Source organism: Scyliorhinus torazame, chromosome 30 (genome assembly GCF_047496885.1).
Source record: "Scyliorhinus torazame isolate Kashiwa2021f chromosome 30, sScyTor2.1, whole genome shotgun sequence".
Taxonomy (NCBI): Eukaryota; Metazoa; Chordata; class Chondrichthyes; order Carcharhiniformes; family Scyliorhinidae; genus Scyliorhinus; species Scyliorhinus torazame.
Genome location: NC_092736.1, coordinates 10,896,508 through 10,918,047, shown reverse-complemented (window position 1 = coordinate 10,918,047; position 21,540 = coordinate 10,896,508). Strand labels below are relative to the sequence as shown.

At 53.4% G+C, this 21,540-nt stretch overlaps 1 protein-coding gene across 2 annotated transcripts in view; it reads right to left on the bottom strand.

The window, feature by feature from the left end:
- stoml1 (stomatin (EPB72)-like 1) overlaps nt 1–20,565 on the bottom strand; it is a 31,277-nt gene extending 10,712 nt beyond the window's left edge. For both annotated transcript variants that reach the window (XM_072492800.1, XM_072492801.1), the window contains exons 1-4: nt 20,409–20,565; nt 12,966–13,072; nt 11,032–11,181; nt 7,285–7,488 (exon numbers count right to left, since the gene is read on the bottom strand). In XM_072492800.1, the coding sequence (XP_072348901.1) occupies nt 7,285–7,488; nt 11,032–11,181; nt 12,966–13,072; nt 20,409–20,508 (561 nt within the window). In that variant the 5' untranslated portion in view covers nt 20,509–20,565. The remainder of the gene's footprint in view (nt 1–7,284; nt 7,489–11,031; nt 11,182–12,965; nt 13,073–20,408) is intronic.
- Nucleotides 20,566–21,540: the final 975 nt, after the last annotated feature.

The window sequence follows — 21,540 nt, the reverse complement described above, 5'->3', positions numbered from 1 at the left end:
ATGTATTGAGGGGAGCTAGAAGGGGGCATGAAAAAGCCCTGGCGGGAAGGATTAGGGAAAACCCCAAGGCGTTCACTTACGTGAGAAATAAGAGGATGATCAGAGTGAGAGTAGGGCCGATCAGGGATAGTGGAGGGAACTGGTGCCTAGAGTCTGAGGAGATGGGGGAGGCCCCAAATGAATATTTTGCTTCAGTATTCACTAGAGAGAGGGACCTTGTTGCTCATGAGAACAGTGTGAACCAGGTTAATAGACTCGAACAGGCTGATATTAAGAAGGAGGATTTGCTGGAAATGTTGAAAAGCATCAGGATAGATAAGTCCCCTGGGCCTGACGGGATATACCCAAGGTTACTATGGGAAGCGAGGGAGGAGATTTCTGCGACATTGGCGAGGATCTTTGCGTCCTCACTCTAGTACCGGATGATTGGAGGAAGGTGAATGTTGTTCCCCTATTCAAGAAAGGGAATAGGGAAATCCCTGGGAATTACAGACCCATCAGTCTTAAGTCTGTGGTGAGCAAAATATTGGAAAGGATTATTTCGAAAAACATAGTTTGATTAAAGGTAGTCAGCATGGCTTTGTGAGGGACAGGTCATGCCTCACAAGCTTCACTGAATTCTTTGAGGATGTGACGAGACACATTGATGAAGGTGGGCAGTGGATGTGGTGTATATGGATTTCAGTAAGGCATTTGATAAGGTTCCCCATGGTAGGCTCATTCAGAAAGTTAGCGGGCATGGGATACAGGGAAATTTGGCTGTCTGGATACAGAATTAGCTGGCCAAAAGAAGACAGCGAGTGGTAGTGGATAGAAAGTATTCCGCCTGGAGGTTGGTGACCAGTGGTGTCCCACAAGGATCTGTTCTGGGACCTCTGCTCTTTGTGGTTTTTATAAATGACTTGGATGAGGAAGTGGAAGGGTGGGTTAGTAAGTTTGCCGATGACACAAAGGTTGGGGGGGTTGTAGATAGTGTTGAGGTTGTTGCAGGTTACAACAGGACTGGATGCAGAGCTGGACTGAGAAGTGGCAGATGGAATTCAGCCTCGATGAATGTGAAGTGATTCATTTTGGAAGGTCGAATTTGAATGCTGAATACAGGGTTAAAGGCAGGGTTCTTGGAAGTGTGCAGGAACAGAAGGATCTTGGGGTCCACGTACACGGATCCCTTAAAGTGGCCACCCAGGTTGATAGGGTTGTTAAGAAGGCGTATGGTGTGTTGGCTTTCATTAACAGGGGGATTGAGTTTAAGAACCGCAAGGTTTTGCTGTAGCTTTATAAAACCCGTTAGACCACATTTGGAATATTGTGTCCAGTTCTGGTCGCCTCATTATAGTAAGGATGTGGATGCTTTGGAGAGGGTACAGAGGAGATTTACCAGGATGATGCCTGGACTGGAGGGCATGTCTTGTGAAGAAAGGTTGAGGGAGCTAGGGCTTTTCTCACTGGAGCGAGGAAGGCAGAGAGGTGACTTGATAGAGGTGTGCAAGGTGATGAGAGGCATGGATAGGGTGGATAGCAAGAGACTTTTTCCCAGGACTTCCGGTTGCGGCTATGCGGAGCTAAGTCGCACATTCGGCGGCTCCCGCAAAAATGGACGGTTGGGCTCGTTTCAGGGCCCCCAACGGAACGTTTTCGACGTTTCTCGGTGTGGTAAGGAGATAACAGCTCCCCGATAGTATATGGCTTCTACTAGGAGCGGGGTGACTAAAAAGGTGGTGGTGGACCCGAAGAAGGGAGGGAAGAAGAACAAAATGGCGGCGGGCAGAGACCAGGCAGCGTGGATGCAGTGGGCGCAGGAGCAACAGGAGGGTATCCAGCGCTGCCTCAGAGAGATTAAAGCGGACCAGCTAGAGCCGATGAAGGCTTCTATTGATAAGCTGCTGGAGACACAGAAGGCCCAGGGGGTGGCGATCCGCGAGGCTCGACAAAAGATCTCCGACAACGAGGACGAGATCTTAGGCCTGGCGGTAAAGGTGGAGGCGCACGAGGCGCTCCACAAGAAATGGCAGGAGCGGTTCGAGGAGATGGAAGAATCGGTTGAGGCGGAAGAATCTGGAGGGGCCGGACGTGGGGGCCTATGTGGTCACTATGTTGAACTCGCTGATGGGAGCGGGGTCCTTCCAGGGGCCCCTGGAGCTGGAAGGGGCCCATAGAGTGCTGGCGAGGAGGCCCAAGGCTAACGAGCCTCCGCGGGCGGTGCTGGTGAGGGGGGCTCTTGGAGGGGGGTAGGTAAACGGAACAGGGGTGGTGGACGGCGGTGAAATGGGGCCCCGCGGGGAGGGGGAGGCCCTGGTCGGGGGGGTGAGGGGATTGGGCCTGGGCAAGGAGCTGCACCAGAGGTGGCGGGGCCGGGTAGGCGGGCTTTTCCCCGCGCTGAAGACGGGAGGGGGCGGGACCGGGGAAGCGAGGGTTGTTTCTCGCGCTTAGAATGGAGGGGGAGAGCCTATGGATGGGGAACAGGAGAGGAAGGTGTGTCACACAATGGGGGGAGTCGAAGGAGAGGCGGGAGTGGCCGGGGTCAGCTGACTTGCGGAAGTGCAATGGGGGGAGTAAATCAGCTAGGATGCGTCCTAGCCCCGGGGGGGGGGGGGGGGGGGGGGGGGGGTCGGGTTCGAGTTGCAGCTGCTATGGTCAAGGGGGAGCGAGACGGGGGGGGGGGTCGAGACGGGGGTATGCCGCTGTGGGGAACCGGCCAGGTGTGGGGTGCGGGCGCGTGGCTGGCCGAGGAGGGGTCATGGCTAGTCGGCGGGGGAGGGTAGCCCCCTGATCCAGCTAATAACCTGGAATTTAAGGGGACTGAATGGGCCGGTTAAGCGGGCCCGCGTGTTCGCGCACCTGAAGGGGCTCAAGGCGGATGTGGTTATGCTCCAGGAGACGCACCTGAAGGTGGCAGACCAGGTAAGATTGAGGCAAGGGTGAGTAGGTCAGGTGTTTCACTCGGGGCTGGATGCCAAAAATCGAGGGGTGGTGATCTTGGTGAGAAAGAAGGTGTCATTCGAGGCGTCGAGCATTGTGGCAGATAATGGCGGTATGTAATGGTAAGTGGTAGGGAGAGAGGGTGGTACTGGTCAATGTGTATGCCCCGAATTGGGACGATACGGGTTTTATGCGGCGTATGTTGGGTCGGATCCCAGACTTGGAAGTGGGGAGCTGATAATGGGGGGAGACTTTAACACGGTGCTGGATCCGGCACTGGATCGCTCCAGGTCTAGGACGGCTCGGAAGCCGGCGGCGGGCTGAGGGGGTTTATGGACCAGATGGGAGGGGTGGACCCTTGGAGATTTGCAAGGCCGGGGGCTAGGGAATTTTCATATGTCCATAAGGCTTATTCCCGAATTGACTTTTTCATTTTGAGTAGGGCGCTGATAGCGAGAGTAGAGGATACTGAGTATTCGGCAATAGCCATTTCGTACCACGCCCCGCATTGGGTGGACTTGGAGATGGGGGAGGAGAGGGACCAGCGCCCGCTGTGGCGCTTGGAGGTGGGGCTGTTGGCGGATGAGGAGGTGAGCGAGCAGGTCCAAGGAAGTATAGAAAGGTACTTGGAGACCAACGACAACGGGGAGGTCCGAGTGGGGATGGTATGGGAGGCGCTGAAGGCGGTGGTGAGGGGAGAGCTGATCTTCAATAGGGCCCACAAGGAGCGGGGGAGGAGGGGGGAAGAGAGATAGTGAGGGTAGACAGGAGGTATCCGAGGAAGGATTGTTGAAGAAGAGGCGCAGCTTCCAGGCCGAATTCGACCTGGTGATCACCAGAAAGGCGGAGGTGCAGTGGAGGAAGGCCCAGGGGGCGATTTACGAGTATGGGGAAAAAGGCAAGCCGGATGCTGGCACATCAGCTTCGGAAGCGGGACGCAGCTCGGGAGAGTTAAGGACAGGGGAGGGAGTGTGGTGCGGAGTGGGGTTGGCATCAATGGGGTCCTCAGGGACATTTACGAGGAATTGTACCGATCAGATCCCCCACGGGAGGGAGGGATCATAGATTATCATAGAATTTACAGTGCAGAAGGAGGCCATTCGGCCCATCGAGTCTGCACCGGCTCTTGGAAAGAGCACCCTACCCAATTGAGTGGAGGAGGGACTGGTGGTGGGATTGGGGGCCCCGATTGGGCTGACCAAAGGGATAGGAAGCATGCAGGCGGGGAAGGCACCGGGGCCGGATGGTTTCCCGGTCAAATTTTACAAAAAACATATGGACCTGTTGGGCCCGTTGCTAGTCAGGACCTTTAATGAGGCAAGGGAGGGGTGGGGGGGGCTTTGCCCCCGACGATGTCCCGGGCACTGATCTCCTTGATCCTGAAGCGGGACAAGGATCCCCTGCAGTGTGGGTCTTACAGACCGATTTCCTTGCTAAATGTAGATGCCAAGGTGCTGGCGAAGGTCTTAGCCATGAGGATTGAGGATTGTGTGCCACAGATCATCCATGAAGACCAGACTGGGTTTGTGAAGGGGAGGCAGTTGAACGCGAATGTGCGGAGGCTTTTGAACGTTATCATGATGCCGGCGAGGGAGGGGGGGGGGGCGCGGAGATAGTGGTGGCGATGGACGCTGAGAAAGCCTTCGATGGGGTAGAGTGGGGATACCTGTGGGAGGTGCTGAAGAGGTTCGGGGTTGGGGAGGGGTTTGTCAGGTGGGTTAGCTGTTGTATGAGGTCCCGATGGCGAGTGTGGCCACAAACAGGAGGCGGTACGAATACTTTCGGCTGCACCGAGGGACGAGGCAGGGGTGTCCCCTGCCCCCCTTGCTCGTCGCACTGTCAATTGAACCCCTGGCTATGGCACTGAGGGAGTCAAGGAACTGGAGGGGGTTGGTGCGGGGTGGGGAGGAGCATAGGGTGTTGCTCTATGCGGACGACCTGCTGCTGTATGTGGCGGACCCGGTGGGGGGAATGCCGGAGGCAATGAGGATTCTTAGGGAATTCGGGGACTTTTCGGGGTACAAGCTCAACATGGGGAAGAGCAAGCTGTTCGTGGTTCACCCAGGGGACCAGGAGAGGGGGATTGGCGAACTCCCACTAAAAAGGGCGGAGAGGAGCTTCAGGTATTTGGGGGTCCAGGTGGCCAGGAGCTGGGGGGCCCTTCATAGGCTTAATTTTACACGGCTGGTGGAGAAAATGGAGGAGTTCAAGAGGTGGGATGCGTTGCCGCTGTCCTTGGCGTAGGGTGCATCAATCAAAATGACGGTGCTCCCAAGGTTTTCGTTCCTGTTCCAGTGCCTCCCCGTGTTTATCCCGAAGGCCTTTTTTAGGCGGGTTAACAGGAGTACAATGGGGTTTGTGTGGGCGCGAGGGACTCCAAGCGTGAGAAGGGTGTTCCTGGAGCGGAGTAGAGATGGGGGGGGGGGGGGGGACTGGCACTGCCCAACCTCTGTGGGTACTACTGGGCCGCCAATGCGACGATGGTGCACAAGTGGGTGATGGAGGGGGAGGGGGCTGCATGGAAGGGGCTGGAGACGGCGTCCTGTGTGGGTACGAGTCTGGAGGCGCTGGCAACGGCGCTGCTGCTGCTCCCGCCAAGGAGGTATACCACGAACCCGGTGGCGGCGGCTGTCCTCAAAGTTTGGGGGCAGTGGAGGCGGCATGGGGGGGGGGGATTTGGGGCCTCGGCATGGATCCCAATACGGGAGAACCACCGGTTCGCCCCAGGGAGAACAGGTGGAGGGTTTTTGGGGTGGCACAGGGCAGGGATACGAAAGTTGGGGGACCTGTTTGTGGACGGGAAGTTCGCGAGCTTGGGTGAGCTGGAGGAGAAGTACGGGCTCCCCTCAGGGAACACCTTCAGGTACTTACAGGTAAGGGCGTTTGCCAGGCGGCAGGTGGTGGAATTCCCGTGGCTATTGCCACACACAGTACAGGACAGGGTGCTCTCGGGGGGGGGGGGGGGGGGAGATCTCGGAAACTTACCAGGTGATGCAGGAGGAGGAGGAGGCCTCGGTGGTGGAGTTGAAAGGTCAGTGGGAGGAGGAGTTGGGAGAGGAGATCGAGGAGGGGACGTGGGCAGATGCCCTAGGGAGGGTGAACTCTAACTCTTCGTGCGCGAGGCTCAGCCTCATACAGTTTAAGGTGCTGCACAGGGCACACATGACCGGGACAAGGATGAGACAGGTTTTTGGGGGTGAGGACAGATGTGTCAGGTGCTCAGGGAGCCCGGCATATCACACCCATGTGTTCTGGGCATGCCCAGCGCTGGAGGAATTTTGGAAGGGCGTAGCGAGGACGGTGTCGAGGGTGGTAGGATCCAGGGTCAAACTGGGCTGGGGGCTCGCAATATTTGGGGTGGCAGAGGAGCCGGGAGTGCAGGAGGCGAAAGAGGCCAGTATTCTGGCCTGTGTGTCCCTGGTAGCCCGGCGAAGGATTCTTCTTCAGTGGAAGGATGCGAGGACCCCAAGCGTGGAATCCTGGATCAGCGATATGGCGGGGTTCATTAAATTGGAGAGGGTGAAATTTGCCTTGAGAGGGTCAGTACAAGGGTTCTTTAGGCGGTGGCAACCGCTCTTAGACTTCCTGGCAGAGCGGTAGACATTGGTCAATGGCAGCAGCAACTCCGGGGGGGGGGGGTTTTACTTTATTATTATTTTTGTTATTTACACTGAAGGGTCTGAGGGGGTGTGTTTACCTGTTGTGTTAAGTCGGGGTGTTAATGTTAATTTATTATTTATGTTCAGGGGGGAGGGGGGTATGGAGGGTTGCTTTTCTAGACTGTGTTTTGTACTTAACCCTGTTGGGTTCTTTTTTCATTTTGTTATTGATATTTTATGAAAACCTTAATAAAATGTTTTTTTAAAAAAAGAGATTTTTCCCCAGGGTGGAAATGGCTGTCACGCGGGGACATAATTTTAAGGTGATTGGGGGAAGGTATAGGGGAGATGTCAGAGGTAGGTTCTTTACACAGAGAGTGGTGGGTGTGTGGAATGCACTGCCAGCGGAGGTGGTGGAGTCAGAGTCATTAGGGACATTTAAGCGACTCTTAGACAGGCACATGGACAGCAGTAAATTGAAGAGGTGTAGGTTAGGTTGATCTTAGATTAGGATAAACGGTCGGCACAACATCGTGTGCTGAAGGGCCTGTACTGTGCTGTACTGTTCTATGTTCTATGATTTACATTGCTCCGCCACTGGCAGCTGTTGTTTTCGCAGGCACCGAGGTCACAATTTTGCAGTGCAATTCTAACAGCAGGAGACGCTGTGATACAATGGGCTGCGAGGCAGATGGGCCGCAACATTTACAGCCCCGTTATCAGTGTTTGACACAACAGCCAAAATAAAAAAAGACACCATACTCACCACTAGACGCTCCCCAATTTTACTCTTGTCTTCCTGGAGTTTCGCCAGCGATCTCTTATGCAGCATGAGTACCATTGTTTTCTGGGTAGTGAATGACGTGGCGCTGTCGATATCCCCCACTGCTGCCACAGAGAGGACTGGATTCCAGATGTGGTGGTGGACCTCTGCACCCATAACGATCACAGCTCCATCTCTACTTAGTGCCTGTGTGAAAGAAATAAAAGTTTACTCTTCCTTCCCCGAGCTGTACTGTGATGTGGAGATGCCGGTGTTGGACTGGGGTGGGCACAGTAAGAAGTCTTACAACACCAAGTTAAAGTCCAACAGGTTTGTTTCGAATCACTAGCTTTCGGAGCACTGCTCCTTCCTCACCTGAGCAGTGCTCCGAAAGCTAGTGATTCAAAAAAAATCTGTTGGACTTTAACCTGTTGTAAGACTGAGCTGTACTGTGACATTAGACGATTGTGTTTCTTAATAATGGGAGTGACAAGAAAAAAATAATAGAATCCCATACTTCAAATATATCGATTATTCAAAAAAGGTGCACCTGGTACACAATTTTATCCCGGTACACATCTCTGCTACACTTCAAATGGTACACTCAACATTCCATGTCACAATTGAAAGAGATTTAGAGTACCCAATTCATTTTTTCCAATTGAGGGGCAATTTAGCGTGGCCAATCCACCTCGCCTGCACATCTTTGGGTTGTGGGGGCGAAACCCACGCAAACACAGGCAGAATGTGCAAACTCCACACGGGCAGTGACCCAGCGCTGGGATCGAACCTGGGACAATTGAAAGAGAGGTATCAGGAAATCAAGGAACTCGCAGTGTTTTAATTGATCTCTGGACAAACTCAGCCACAGGTTGAATAGAATGGGCCCACAATCTCTGGAATTTAGGAGAATGAGAGGCGACTACTATAGAAATATTGTGGTGGGTGCAGAACATCGCCATTCGACCCATCCTGTCTGCACCAGCCCAAAAAGAGAAAGAGGAAGCTAACTTCTCTTCTTAATTCCACTGTCCAGCATCCCGGTCCTCAGCCTCGCAGCAAAATGCATTGAAACTTGAACACTGAAACATGTAAAATTCTCAGAGCGTTCTGACAGGGTAGATGCCGAAAGGCTGCAATCCCCCTGGCTGGAGAGTCTAGGACGGGGGAGTCATGGTCTCAGGGTTAGCGGTCGACCATTTCAGATTGGGATGAGGCGAAATTCTTCGGAGGCTTGTGAATGTTTGGAATTCTCCACCTCAGAGGATGTTTAATCGTTGAGTATATTCAAGGTGAGGGCAGCAGTGGCGCAGTGGGTTAGCCCTGCTGCCTCATGGCTCCGAGGACCCAGTTTCGATCCCGGCTCTGAGTCACTGTCCGTGTGGAGTTTGCACATTCTCCCCGTGTTTGGGTGGGTTTCGCCCCCACAACCTAAAGATGTGCAGGTAGGTGGATTGGCCACGCTAAATTGCCCCTTAATTGGAAAAAAAATGAATTGGGCACACTAAATTTAAAATTTTAAAAAAGAAGCGTATATTCAAGGTTGATTTTGGATTCTTATGATAATCAAGGGTTTAATGGGGATTGGACAGAAAAGTGAACTTGAGATTGACGGTTTTATTGGATGGTGGAGCAGGCTTGAAAGGCTCTGTGGTCTCCTTCAGCTCCTGTTTTTGTTGTTATTATGTTCACACAATTTTATCTGTTACCAGACTCCTAAACGACCCTCTTATGGACTGATCTGATCTCTTCACACATAGAACATACAGTGCAGGAGACAGCCATTCGGCCCATCGAGTCTGCACCGACCCACTTAAGCCCTCACTTCCCATAACCCAATAACCCCATCTAAGCTTTTTGGTCACTAAGGGCAATTTATCATGGCCAATCCACCTAACCTGTACGTCTTTGGACTATGGGAGGAAACCGGAGCACCCGGAGGAAACCCACGCAGACACGGGGAGAACGTGCAGACTCCGCACAGACAGTGACCCAGCGGGGAGTTGAACCTGGGACCCTGGCGCTGTGAAGCCACAGTGCTATCCACTTGTGCTACCGTGCTGCCCCTAAATCCTCTCTACTGAGTAGCACTACATTCCCGTATGCTTCACCCGATGCCTGTGTCTATGTATTTACATTGTGTATTTTATGTTTGCCCTGTTATGTATTTTCTTTTCATGTACGGAATGATCTGGCTGAACTGTACACATGACAGTTCTTTTCACTGTACCTTGGTACACATGACAATAAACAAATTAAACCACTTAACAGCAATTAGACAGTGGAGGCCACCTACAGTTTAACAGAAGAATAATGCTGATTTTTGGGTTCTATAATGTGCCTTTTCTTAGAAAACAATGTATTCTCTGGCAATATCCCAAAAGTAAAACTTTTGACCCAATTATTGCACTTCAGGAGTCACAATATGCCTCAAATGCAAAATTCCAGGCCACGCACATCAAAAACCGAGATATTTTCTTGTGGTGTTTTTAGATGGTGGGAAGGATTTACTAGCGGTCACCAATCTAAAAAGAATAATTAACTGAGCTCAGGAACTGCAATTAATCTCAAAGAAACTAAACCTCACCACCTTAAAGGGACAAATCAAATGGCAAAAGACGGCATTCTTAACATTAAAATAAGCAAAACTCCAACAGTCAGACAGGCTCTAAACGTTAATTGTTATCTCTGCCTACAGGTTTTCCAGCATTCGCTGTCATTCTCAACATGGTCGGTAAGATGGTATAACGCTCCACTCCTTTAAAACAGGATATCCTGACTTGCTGTGAGCAATGCCATCCATGGAAGATGTGCTGGTCACTCCAGGCTCCCGTGGAACTGTGCTCCCACGCAAGTGAGCCATTGCTGCCAGGAGAGGAGGGAAAGTGGAGTAGGGCGTTGCAGTTAAAAGGAAAAAAAAAGATGAACTGCGATTGGGAGTTATCCCCAGGATTCTGTCTGGCGTTTAGACTTTGCTGTACACTGGGGCCACAACACCTTAAATCTGATTGCCGTTTGGGTGTTTAACGCACACTAGGCTACTTGTTTGTATGATCTGAACTGGGTTCACATTTCCCACATAATTAACTGCACATTATCCTTCCAGAAAACAAAAAGTACGTCTACGTTTCAGCTCTACTCGCAGAAGGCCCTGATGCCTGCTTCTTTACTGCCACAGGAGCCAGACACCTTTCGATATCGCACATAGGTGGGACACTAATATATTTGGGCCTAGGGACATCTGACAAATTACGAACTTAGCGCAGGTATGTCGCACTGCACCAAGATCGCCATTCTCCTGGTCTGTTTACCAGGGATGCCATCGGCGGTCAAACCCGGGCCTACCGACATTCAGATCTCAGCAGAAACAGGAAAAGAGCGTAAGGCAGCAAAGTCACCACAGGCCAGGACCACAACGAGTTAATCCAGTGTCAAGAAAACAAACAGAAAATAAAGAGGAGAACTTTTCCACACGTGGAACAGGAAAACAATTTAAGACACTGGAGGCAAGGGCAGTGGCCTGAATTCCACACTTTGAAGAACGTTTTAAGCTCCTCGAGCTGCTGTTCTTTGCCGGAGGACAAATAGCGGCCTCGGACATCACCTGAAGCTTCGTTCCAGCATCATTGGTGACCCCGGCCCCCCTCCCGGCAGAAGCAATTTTTGCCATTTGGTTTGCGAAGACCACCAACAGTAATTTAAATGCCTCAGATTTACCGTCTAGAAATCAGGGCTGAAAAGGTCACGTACCTCAAACGGTGTGATGGTGAAAGCTTTACTTCGGAGGTCAACCTTCTGCCACTGGTCAACAAAAGGCAACAAGAGGATCATTCCAGGGCCTTTGCTGCCAATGATCCTTCCTAAGCGGAACACGACAAATCGCTCGTACTTCGGCACCGACTGCAGTTGTAAACAGAAACAATGAGTGTTAGTGAGCACAAGTCCCCTCCATCCCACAGCACAAAGCCTCAGCACTCAAAGGCTCAGCCTAAGCTGCTCCTCAGCTGCAGCCCAGGTGAGCAGCTTGTTATTTACCGCAGGAAAACGGGGCAGTGCCATAGGATGCAATCCTCAAAACACCAGTATGAGTCATTGGGAGTATCAAAGCAGGATTTTGATGCATCGATGACAACAAAAATCGCTGTAAACTAATGTCGTGAAAACAGCCGCCAGAGATCCTGCCGTTGTTCAAGTTCCTGAAAACATGGCTGGGTGGGATATTGGAGGACAGGGAAACTGTCCGGAGGGCAGGCGGGCTGGAAGCAGCAAATGCAGGAAGATTAGCCCTCCCAACCTTTTGAGTGTTAGTTTCGCTCAGTGATCTTCCAGTCGCCATATTCTGATTCAGGCCTCATTCCAGCACTCGAACGCACATTGTAGGCTGACCCTCCAGTTGCAGCACTGAGCAAGTGCTGCATAGTTATTCAGATAACACGTTAAGCTAAGGCTCTTCTTTCCTAACTCAATGGTTGTGGTCAAAGTTAAACGATCCCATATCACTGATGAAGAGTGGGGAGTTCCATTGGAGGCTTGGCTAATATTCCTCCCTCAATTAACAATGTTTTCTGGTCTCAGTTTGGTTCTTGTTTGTGGGACCTTACTGTGTGCAACATTACTGCTCCCATTACACTGTGTTTGCATAAATATAAAAGTATGAATAAGGAGGAGTGTGCCACTCAACTCTTCAAGCTTACTCTGTGATTCAATAAGATCCACACAATACCTACAGTGCACAAGGGGGCCATTCGGCCCATCGAGTCTGCACTGATCCTCTGAAAGAGCACCCTACCTAGGCCCACTCTATTCCTGCAACCTGACGTACTGTTCACAGCCAAGCCACCCAACCTGCACATCTTTTAACTGTGGGAGGAAACCCACGCAGACACTTAGCGCAAGTGAAAACTCCACACAGTCAGTCACCCAAGGCCAGAATTGAACCTGGACCCCTGGCAATGGGAGGCAACAGTGCTAACCAGCATTCTAATCTCGGTCTTAAATGAGCCACCCTTATTTTTAAACACTGACCTCTCTTTCTAGATTTCCCCCACACGAAGAAACATCCTTTCCACATTCCCTTTGTCAGGTCCTCTCAGAATCTTATATGTTTCAATCAAGCGTTTTCTGAACTCCAGTGGATAGAAGCCTAGCCTGGCCAACCTTGACTCATAAGACCACCCACCCATTACAGGTATTAGTCTCGTAAATCTCCTCTGAACTGCTTCCAACGTTTTTTTATCCTTCCTTAAATAAAGTGACCAGTACCGCACATAGTACAGTTGTCTCACCAATGCCCTGTATAACTGAAGCACAACTTTCTCACTCTTGTATTCAATTCCCCTTGATAATATTCTATTAGAGTTACTAATTATTTGCTGTATGGGGAGAGATACAAGGCGATATCACATTTGTTATTTTCCAATTTTACTTTAAAACAACACTTCTCTGCTATAATGAGGATTCCAGTACCACAGACAAACCTGATGGTATTCTTATTTCATGTCAACACACATATGCCAGAATGAGCAGGCACTCTAATTAAACTTTTTTTCCAAACTTAGCTCACATTAGATCAAGTAATTCAACGCTGCCAGGTAACCTAGGGCTTCCTACACTTTCAATTCTGCGACAGAAGGGGCCACCATCGGAAAAAGTACAGATTAGATTTGGCATTCTGGATTCCATACCTTTAGAACAAACCATCCTGTGATTGGAAAAGTGAAGACCACCAACAGAGAAACAAGGCCAATCAGAATCCAGCTGCATATCAACTCTGGGCAACCCCGGGTATTGTCTGAAAGATGAAAGGCAATTATTTATTTATTTTTTTAAATAAGGAGAGCAGATTTAGATTGATCGATCAGAGTAAAAGAGACAGCAATCTTTTTTTTTTTTTTTTTGCAAAGTTTTCGAACACACATAAATTGTGATCTGTTGCATCATGACCAGAAACATCGTTTGAAGAACTTGACTGTAAAGTTAGGGTGCTTACTCCGATTACTGGAATTATCTCGTTCATTAACATAGGACTTTCAGCCCCTTCAGTCTGTTCTTGTTCACCTAGATCATGGCTGATCTGTACCTCAATGTCACTTTCCTGCCTTTTGTTCGGTATCCCTTGATACCATGCCTAACAAAAATATAATGTTTGGTTTAAGAAAAGGGGTTTTAAAATAATGGCGATAATTGAGGATTGTTTAAAACTTGATTATTATTGCTTCCCTATAATCATACGTTTGGCAATAAATTACTTAGTCCATCTTAGCCTGAGCTACATTTCGTTGGTGAAAGGCTGATGTGTGGCTATTAGGGGAAAAAGCTGATCTGTATGTTAGATAAACCATATATTTCTTCTGTTGTCTACCCCAGCAGTAAAAGGGTGCATTGCTTGCACTGGACCAACACCATCCCAAGATATTGTGTCAGCTGTGGCTCGATAGATAGCACCCTTGCCTGTGAAGCATAAGGCTGTGGGTTCAAGTCTCACCCCAGGATTTGAGCACACAAATCAAGGCTGACACTCCAGTGCAGTACCGTGGAAGCGCTGCGGTGTTGGAGCTGTCATTTGTGGGTGAGGTGTTGAACCAAGGTCTAGTCTCCTTTCAGGTATATGGAAAAGATCCCACAGCACTATTTTTAAGAGATGGCAAAGTTCACCCCAGTGTCTTTGCCAATTTTACCCCTCAATCAACATACAAAATGAGACTATTTGCCGCTCATGGGAGCTCAATGTGCAAACTGGCTTCCTTTACTGCATCACCAGCCAGGCATCTATAATACTTCATTGGCTGCAAAGTTACTCAATGATCATGAAAGGTATTATTAAATGCAAGGCTTTCCTTTTTTCTCTATTTATTATGTCATGTTTCAGCTCAAATGGAGGCATGGATTTGTCTTTAGGATGTGATTCTTGCAGTAAGCACAGGTAGATTGTTGGGATAAAAGCAAGAGTGTTATTGATTAACATTTATTACCAGAGCCAAATGCCAAATCCACTACAGCATTGAAATTGAATTGTGGGATAGTAGCTATCTGCTATTTTAGTGCAAGCATTAATGTAAATGGATTAACAGTCAGTTAGCTATGAGTTAGCTATGAAGAGAGATTGAATAAACTGGGATTGTTCTCACTAGAGAGATGGAGGCGGAGGGGCGATCTGATAGAAGTTTATAACATTTTTAGGGGTATAGATAGGGTTAATAGTTGGAGGCATTTTCCCAAGGCGGAAATAACAATTACAAGGGGGCACAAGTTCAAGGTGAGCGGGGTAGGTTCAGTGGAGATGTGCGAGGGAAGTTTTTTCCCCACAGAGGGTAGTGGTGGCCTGGAATGCATTGTTGAGGCAGATACATTAGCGACCTTTAAGGTTTATCTGGATAGGCACATGAACAGATGAGGTATAGAAGGATACGGTCTAGATAGGACACGTGATCGGCACAGGTTTGGGAGGGCTGAAGGTCCTGTTCCTATGCTGTGTTGGTCTTTGTTAATGTTTCAGACAAGCCACTGACATTTGAATATATCAGAGGACTTCACCCAAAAAGTGGTAGATGTGTGTAACTTGCTAGGGAAAGCTAGGCAAATACATGGAGAAGAGGAATAGACGGTTATGTTGATGGGATTACAAGAGAGGTGGGAGGTTGATGTGCAGCAAAAATACTAGCGTGGGGGGGGCCAAAGGCCTATTTCTGTGCTGCAGGTTCTACCCAAGAGCTTGTAATGCATGTTAGAATTGTGTCTTCATACAGTGATACAGCACAGAGAAAGGGACCGTTCAGCCCATCATAAATATGCTGGCTCTTTGACTTTACTGTTGATTCTTATATTGTGCACTGGAGAAATCTACTTGACAACTTTTCTTTTCCACCAGAACTAAGCTCGCCTTGCAATGAACAAATCAACTTTCTCCAGAGTAACAACAGAGGCAGGTAAATAATCCGAGCGGAATTTTAGGCAATGGTAGCTATGACTGAAAGCAAAAACAAGATCACATGAATCGGTGTGTGTGATGTGGCTCAGGTGTAAAAGTCAAGTGATACCCATCAAGAACGGCAATGACTCATTTCAACTTCATAAACCACGACAAATTTCGGCATCTTACACTCTCAGATAGAAACAATCTCAGTAAATGACACAGAAGTGGTTTGGTTCTTTCTCTGACCTATTCTGGATCTGAGTAAAACAAAAATTAGATGAAGATGTCATGTCCCAGGCAGAGTACTTGCTTGCAATAGGAGACCTGGGGAGCCGATTGCACACATTCCAGACATGATCCGTTCAAGGTGAATGAGAAATAACTTTGGTGGATTAAAATTAGGGGCCCATTTTACCTCACTCTTTAAAGCACCAACTCTTGTTGGTTAACAGTTCAGACGTTTAATTTTATAAAGCTAGTCAACGTATCGAAAAGTTATAAAAACAGTTTTTAAACCATCTTAGTTACGGGAAATGATTCATATTTATAATAAATTCTTACATATGACAAACAATGCATTATCACTTCATTATTAAATGAGGAATATTCTAGTCATTGCTCTGCAGTTACCAGACCCACCAAACACTCCCCCTCTCCTTTAACACTGGACTCTCAGATTGCAAACTGCGGGTTTCCCTTCCCCCACCCCCCATCACCCCTGACACCCTCCCTTCCCCCCCAATCACCCCCCTTCCCCCCCCATCAGCCCTGACACCCTCCCATCTGCCATCAATCACCCTCCCTTCCCCCCACCAATCAATCACCCTCCCTTCTGCCATCAATCACCCTCCCTTCTCCCCCATAACCCTCCCTCCCCCCCCCCCCCATCACCCTCCCTCCCCTCTCCTCCAATCACACTCCCTCCGTTCTCCTACCCCCATCACCCTCCCTCCCTTCTCCCCCACCACCCTCCCACCCATCTCCCCCCCATCACCCTCCCTCCCTTCTCCCTCCCCCATCACCCTCCCTCCCTTCTCCCCCCCCATCACCCTCCCTCCCTTCTCCCACCCCCCCCCAATCACCCTCCCTCCCTTCTCCCCCCCCCCATCACCCTCCCTCCCTTCTCCCCCATCACCCTCCCTCCCTTCTCCCCCATCACCCTCCCTCCTTCCACCCCCCCAATCACCCTCCCTCCTTCCCCCCCCCAATCACCCTCCCTCCCTTCTCCCCCCCCCCATCACCCTCCCTCCCTCCTCTCCCCCATCACCCTCCCTCCCGATCACCCTCCCTCCCTTCCCTCCCCCCTCGATCACCCTCCCTCCTTCCCCACCATCCCCCTCCCCCAACTCCCCCCTCGCCCCCCCCCATCACCCTCCCTCCCTCCTCCTCCCCGATCACCCTCCCTTCTATCCCCCACCATCCCCCTCCCCCCCATCACCCTCCCTCCTTTCTCCCCCCCATCACCCTCCCTCCCTTCTCCCCCCCCCAATCACCCTCCCTCCCTTCTTCCCCCCCCCATCACCCTCCCTCCCCTCCCCATCACCCTCCCTCCTTCCCCCCATCACCCTCTCTCATCCCCCCCCCCCCCATCACCCTCCCTCCCTCCTCCCCATCACCCCCCACCCCCTCCATACCAACCTCCCTCCCTTCTCCCTCACCCATCACCATCCCTCCCTTCTCCCCCCATCACCCTCCCTCTTCCCCCCCCCATCACCCTCCCTCCTTTCCCCCCCCCCAATCACCCTCCCTCCTTCCCCCCCCAATCACCCTCCCTCCTCCCCCCCATCACCCTCCCTCCTTCCCCCCCACATCACCCTCCCTCCTTCCCCCCCCCATCACCCTCTGTCCTCCCCCCCCCGATCACCCTCTCTCCTCCCCCCCCCCATCACCCTCCCTCCTTCCCCCCCCATCACCCTCTGTCCTCCCCCCCCCCGATCATCCTCTCTCCTTCACCCCCCTCAATCACCCTCCCTCCTTCCCCCCCAATTACCCCCCCTCCTTCCCCCCCCAATCGCCCTCCCTCCTCCCCCCCCCATCACCCTCCCTCCTTCCCCCATCACCCTCCCTCCTTCCAACTCCCTCCCTCCCTTCTCCACATCACCCTCCTTCCTTCCCCCCATCACCCTCCTTCCTTCCCCCCATCACCCTCCTTCCTTCCCCCCATCACCCTCCTTCCTTCCCCCCATCACCCTCCCTCCTTCCCCCCATCACCCTCCCTCCTTCCCCCCATCACCCTCCCTCCTCCCCCCCCCATCACCCTCCCTCCTTCCCCCCCCATCACCCTCCCTCCTTCCCCCCCCATCACCCTCCCTCCTTCCCCCCCCATCACCCTCCCTCCTTCCCCCCCCATCACCCTCCCTCCTTCCCCCCCCCATCACCCTCCCTCCTTCCCCCCCCATCACCCTCCCTCCTTCCCCCCATCACCCTCCCACCTTCCCCCCATCACCCTCCCTCCTCCCCCCCATATCACCCTCCCTCCTTCCCCGCCCCATCACCCTCCCTCCTTCCTCCCCCCCATCACCCTCCCTCCCCCCCATCACCCTCCCTCCCCCCCATCACCCTCCCTCCTTTCCCCCCCCCCCCATCACCCTCCCTCCTTTCCCCCCCCCATCACCCTCTCTCCTTCCCCCCCCCCATCACCCTCTCTCCTTCCCCCCCCCCCATCACCCTCTCTCCTTCCACCCCCCATCACCCTCCCTCCTTCCCCCCCATCACCCTCCCTCCTTCCCCCCCCTATCACCCTCCCTCCTTTCCCCCCCCCCCATCACCCTCTCTCCTTCCCCCCCCCCATCACCCTCTCTCCTTCCACCCCCCATCACCCTCCCTCCTTCCCCCCCCATCACCCTCCCTCCTTTCCCCCCCATCACCCTCTCTCCTTCCCCCCCATCACCCTCTCTCCTTCCCCCCCCCATCACCCTCTCTCCTTCCACCCCCCCCCCATCACCCTCTCTCCTTCCCCCCCCCCCCATCACCCTCTCTCCTTCCCCCCCCCCATCACCCTCTCTCCTTCCCCCCCCATCACCCTCTCTCCTTCCCCCCCCATCACCCTCTCTCCACCCCCCCCCATCACCCTCTCTCCTCCCCCCCCCAATCGCCCTCTCTCCTTCCACCCCCCCCCCCAATCACCCTCTCTCCTTCCACCCCCCCCCCATCACCCTCTCTCCTTCCATCCCCCCCCATCACCCTCTCTCCTTCCACCCCCCCCCCATCACCCTCTCTCCTTCCACCCCCCCCCCATCACCCTCTCTCCTTCCACCACCCCCCCCATCACCCTCTCTCCTTCCACACCCCCATCACCCTCTCTCCTTCCACCACCCCCCCCATCACCCTCTCGCCTTCCACCCCCCCCCATCACCCTCTCTCCTTCCACCCCCCCCCATCACCCTCTCTCCTTCCAGCCCCCCCCCCATCACCCTCTCTCCTTCCACCCCCCCCCATCACCCTCTCTCCTTCCACCCCCCCCCCATCACCCTCTCTCCTTCCACCCCCCCCCCATCACCCTCTCTCCTTCCACCCCCCCCCCCCATCACCCTCTCTCCTTCCACCCCCCCCCCCCATCACCCTCTCTCCTTCCACCCCCCCCCAATCACCCTCTCTCCTTCCACCCCCCCCCAATCACCCTCTCTCCTTCCACACACCCCCCAATCACCCTCTCTCCCCCCCCCATCACCCTCTCTCCTTCCACTCCTCCCCCCCCCCATCACCCTCTCTCCTTCCACTCCTCCCCCCCCCATCACCCTCTCTCCCCCCCCCATCACCCTCTCTCCTTCCACTCCTCCCCCCCCCCCCCATCACCCTCTCTCCCCCCCCCCATCACCCTCTCTCCTTCCACTCCTCCCCCCCCCATCACCCTCTCTCCTTCCACTCCTCCCCCCCCCCATCACCCTCTCTCCTTCCACTCCTCCCCCCCCCCATCACCCTCTCTCCTTCCACTCCTCCCCCCCCCCCATCACCCTCTCTCCTTCCACTCCTCCCCCCCCCAATCACCCTCTCTCCTTCTACTCCTCCCCCCCCCATCACCCTCTCTCCTTCCACTCCTCCCCCCCCCCCATCACCCTCTCTCCTTCCACTCCTCCCCCCCCCCCATCACCCTCTCTCCTTCCACTCCTCCCCCCCCCCCATCACCCTCTCTCCTTCCACTCCTCCCCCCCCCCAATCACCCTCTCTCCTTCTACTCCTCCCCCCCCCATCACCCTCTCTCCTTCCACTCCCCCCCCCCCCATCACCCTCTCTCCTTCCACTCCTCCCCCCCCAATCACCCTCTCTCCTTCCACTCCTCCCCCCCCCAGTCACCCTCTCTCCTTCTACTCCTCCCCCCCCAATCACCCTCTCTCCTTCCACTCCTCCCCCCCCATCACCCTCTCTCCTTCCACTCCTCCCCCCCCCATCACCCTCTCTCCTTCCACTCCTCCCCCCCCCCATCACCCTCTCTCCTTCCACTCCTCCCCCCCCCCATCACCCTCTCTCCTTCCACTCCTCCCCCCCCCATCACCCTCTCTCCTTCCACTCCTCCCCCCCCCCATCACCCTCTCTCCTTCCACTCCTCCCCCCCCCATCACCCTCTCTCCCCCCCCCCATCACCCTCTCTCCTTCCACTCCTCCCCCCCCCATCACCCTCTCTCCTTCCACTCCCCCCCCCCCATCACCCTCTCTCCTTCCACTCCTCCCCCCCCCCCCATCACCCTCTCTCCTTCCACTCCTCCCCCCCCCATCACCCTCTCTCCTTCCACTCCTCCCCCCCCCCCAATCACCCTCTCTCCTTCCACTCCTCCCCCCCCCAATCACCCTCTCTCCTTCCACTCCTCCCCCCCCCAATCACCCTCTCTCCTTCCACTCCTCCCCCCCCCCAATCACCCTCTCTCCTTCCACTCCTCCCCCCCCCCCCATCACCCTCTCTCCTTCCACCCCCCCCCCCAATCACCCTCTCTCCTTCCACTCCTCCCCCCCCCCCCCATCACCCTCTCTCCTTCCACCCCCCCCCCCCAATCACCCTCTCTCCTTCCACCCCCCCCCCCAATCACCCTCTCTCCTTCCACTCCTCCCCCCCCCAATCACCCTCTCTCCTTCCACTCCTCCGCCCCCCCATCACCCTCTCTCCTTCCACCCCCCCCCCCCAATCACCCTCTCTCCTTCCACCCCCCCCAATCACCCTCTCTCCTTCCACCCCCCCCCCCAATCACCCTCTCTCCTTCCACCCCCCCCCCCCGGTATTTACCGGTCTGGAGCTCTCTGCGGGCCGGGCTGCTGCTCTGCTCCTCGCTGGGGTGTTCCGCTCGGGAGGTTTCCTCGCTGTCTGGGACCGGCTGATAACTCATCCTGCGGCGGCCCCCGGCCCGCTCGGTCCCCCGGCCCGGTTACCGGCTCCCCCTCTCGGCGCCCACTCCCCGGCCCGTCCCCCCCGCTCCTCGGTGCCCCCGGCCCGGTTCTCGGTCCCGGTTCCCCCGCTCGGGCCCCGGCTGCACATTGTGACCTCCGCCGCCGCTGTCACCATCGTGCTGCCGACGAGGCGCGGGGCGCGCCAAGAGGAAGGGCGGGGCTGTGAACCTGAGAGCGCCCCTTAGAGCCTGGGAGGACTCATCAAACCCTCTCACTCACCCACCTGGCCCAGGAGGCGGCTACTCGGCCCATTCTGCCTGGCCTGGCCCTTTGCAAGAACCATTCCTTTAGTCCCACTTTCCACAATCTGGATTTCCCCCTCATTTCCAAATGTACATCCAGTTTACTTTCAAAAGTTACTAATGAATATACTTCTCTCAGCCTTTCCATTTCCACCAAAATCATAGACAACAAAGTCATTACACCCCCAATCTATTGTCCAAAACTTTAAATTAGTCCTTCTTATGCCACCAGCTAATGGGAACAGCTTTTCTTTAATGCTAAATTACTATTTATTGCTAATAGAGATGACCACTTCAAATCAGCCAGGGGAGCTGGCAAAGGCTCCAGTGGCATTTGGGGTTGGGGTGAAGGTCGGCAACATTTTAGGGGTATGTTATAACCTGCCTGCTTACCATTGGCTGAGGACTAATGACAATCCCACAATCCTGTGGGAGTATGAGCTTCCCCACTGAGGGGGGCAGAGAAATCATTAGCAGACTCCCTGTATAAATAAAGCTGGCCAGTTTGGAGCCAGCAGAAAGGAGTGAGCAGCAAGTGAAGTTGTTGCTGGTCTGTGTATATAATTATTGTAAATAAATGTTATTTCTTTGCATCCCTAAAACTTGTGCTGGATTCTTTGTGGCCCTCTCAAAACTGGCGACGAGGATTAAAGTGAATAGTTGTCTACACTGCTGAAGCCACCTCCCTGGATTTTTGTTGGATACAGGTTGGAAATTGTTTTCTATTAT